This window comes from Pygoscelis adeliae, unplaced genomic scaffold (genome assembly GCF_000699105.1).
Source record: "Pygoscelis adeliae isolate BGI_AS28 unplaced genomic scaffold, ASM69910v1 Scaffold48, whole genome shotgun sequence".
Lineage (NCBI taxonomy): Eukaryota > Metazoa > Chordata > Aves > Sphenisciformes > Spheniscidae > Pygoscelis > Pygoscelis adeliae.
The window spans coordinates 1,749,959-1,752,109 of NW_008825618.1; the positions used below are offsets into that span (position 1 = coordinate 1,749,959).

The 2,151-nt window shown below is 44.9% G+C and overlaps 1 protein-coding gene across 1 annotated transcript in view; it reads left to right on the top strand.

Moving 5' to 3' along the window:
• The window catches only part of ZIC2 (Zic family member 2), a 2,529-nt gene extending 1,954 nt beyond the window's left edge, over window positions 1-575 (top strand). The window contains 1 exon segment of the mRNA XM_009333369.1: window positions 331-575. Coding sequence (XP_009331644.1) covers window positions 331-575 — 245 coding nt within the window.
• Window positions 576-2,151: the final 1,576 nt, after the last annotated feature.

The window sequence follows — 2,151 nt, forward strand, 5'->3', positions numbered from 1 at the left end:
AGATATATACATATATGTACACATACATAAAATGCCTTATACGTTTGCAACGGGCAGCGTATCGGCATTTAACTTCAGCGCTTGTGAGCATGGCTTTCACGTATGGATACCGAGAAACTATATAAATACGTGCAAAATCCGCCATTAGTCCAAAATCCCGTTGGAAGTGGCAAAACGTCCCTTTCTGGGAATGCTTTCCATTAAATTTAAATGGTGTGAGCAAGGCAATAAAATTTTCTCATTTCCAAAAAAAAAAAAAAAAGTGTTTTTAAAGTCTCACTCGAGGTGATTTAAGGTTCTTTCGCAACAGTTTATTAAATTATGTAATAGGGAACAGAGGATTTGAGGCTCGGAAACTTCCACCCAAATCAGGTGGAAGAGGGGTGGAGGAGCCCAGGCTTATCCCGACGGAAAATCGCCTGAGCCGAAGGGTAACAAAAATAAACGCATCCTCCCGCCTCATCTATTATTCATTTACTACTCCTGCCGGCTCGAACCGTGCCAGACTATTTCATAAAAGAGGGCCAAATATTTTAGCGACTTCCACTCTAAATATTTACCCGGAGAAAGGCTAAAAATCTCGAGGCCTATTGTTTTCTCGAGTGCTAAGCCCGATGCGAGGTGCGAGACGAGCTTTAACAAGGTTTAAAATTTGAGAAATGTATTTGCATGAGATGCCCGCACTGAAGTCATTGTGTCTGAGCGGATGTCTTTAAGAAACAATTTAGGTGCTAATGGAATTTAATGTTAAATGCTTCCCCCTCCGAAGGCGGGGGGATGTGGAGTTCTCACCTCCAAATTACTCCCCGGCATTTGGAGTCCTGGCAGCCGGGCGAGAGGAATCCCTATGAAAATTAAATGAAGTATTTTGCAGACGTCTCGTTTTCCCAGCGGATGTGCGTTTATCTCGAATATCCATACACGAAACAATCTGCCCGGCCTTAAATCTGTCGGTAATGGTTTCCAGTTTAACAGGATAGCGGATTTGGTACCGAGGCGAAACGGCTGAATGCTGCTGGTTGGTTTTTTTTTTTTTTTTTCTTTTTTTAAATCTCCTTTCTTTTAGTATTTTACTGAAGCTCATTGTACATCATCTTACTGGTGTATTGGGTCAGGGAGTCCGTGGGTGAATTCCATGCTGGGTAATGAAGCATTGCCTTTAAATACATTTAAGACTTCACCTCTTCGTTTCCCCGCGTAGTGCCTCTTGCTGTATTACCTATGGTGAACTGCAGCACTCAATTCATCTTCTCTGGACACTACTTATTATTTTATATGCCTCTGACATGTCACTTCTTATGTGTCTCCTCACTAAAAATATTTCTAAATGGCTGCTAACAGGAAAGTCTCCTCTTTCATTTAATAAATCCTTTTAGTCTCTTTACTCCTTTGTCCCCGGGAGAAGCAGCGTGGTCCAAAGCAAACCCGTGCCATCAATTGGGAGCCTGGGATTAAGCCTCCTCGGAGTGTTATTCCCTTAAACCCACACTGTAGCCCAGCTACTTTCCCAGCTGCGATGCACGGTGAACAGATGCTGTCCTCATCCCCTTTGACCAGGTTTTTCTCAAGCTGTTTCAGGGGATACGGCCCATGCAAGCTTCACTTCATGTAACTGGAATTGGGATTTTCTCATAAGGGAAGACAGCAGAAGTCACCATACTGGCATGTCCATGGGCCAGGCCTTGCAGATCGGCATTACTTGGTCCCTAGGCATTGGCCAGTGGCGTTCTCCTACCCTTCGATCCAGCACAAAGCTGCAGCCAGCGCGTGATGACACCCGCTGCATGGAGGCGCGCCGGGAGATGCCGCCGCACCCGCTGGCAGCGAAATGACGGCCGAGCAGGATGGGGACGGGGGAGCCTTTATCTCCCCACACCCCTCCCGCCTTCGGGTCTCCTTTCGTTGGATTTTTTCTTTTTTTCTTTTTGAGAACATTTTGAACCAGAAAAAAAAAATTCTATAAAAGTACGTGCTGAAAAACGTAAGAGAATGAGTAAATAAACAGAGGAACGGAAAGGGGAGAGAGAGAGGGGAAAAAAAAACCCAAAACCCAACAAAAAAACAACCCATGCCACACGGTAGGAAATTTGGCAAACTTAGAAGTAGCTGAAAACAGGATTTTTGGGTTGGCAGTGCCAGGACGCTGCAAGG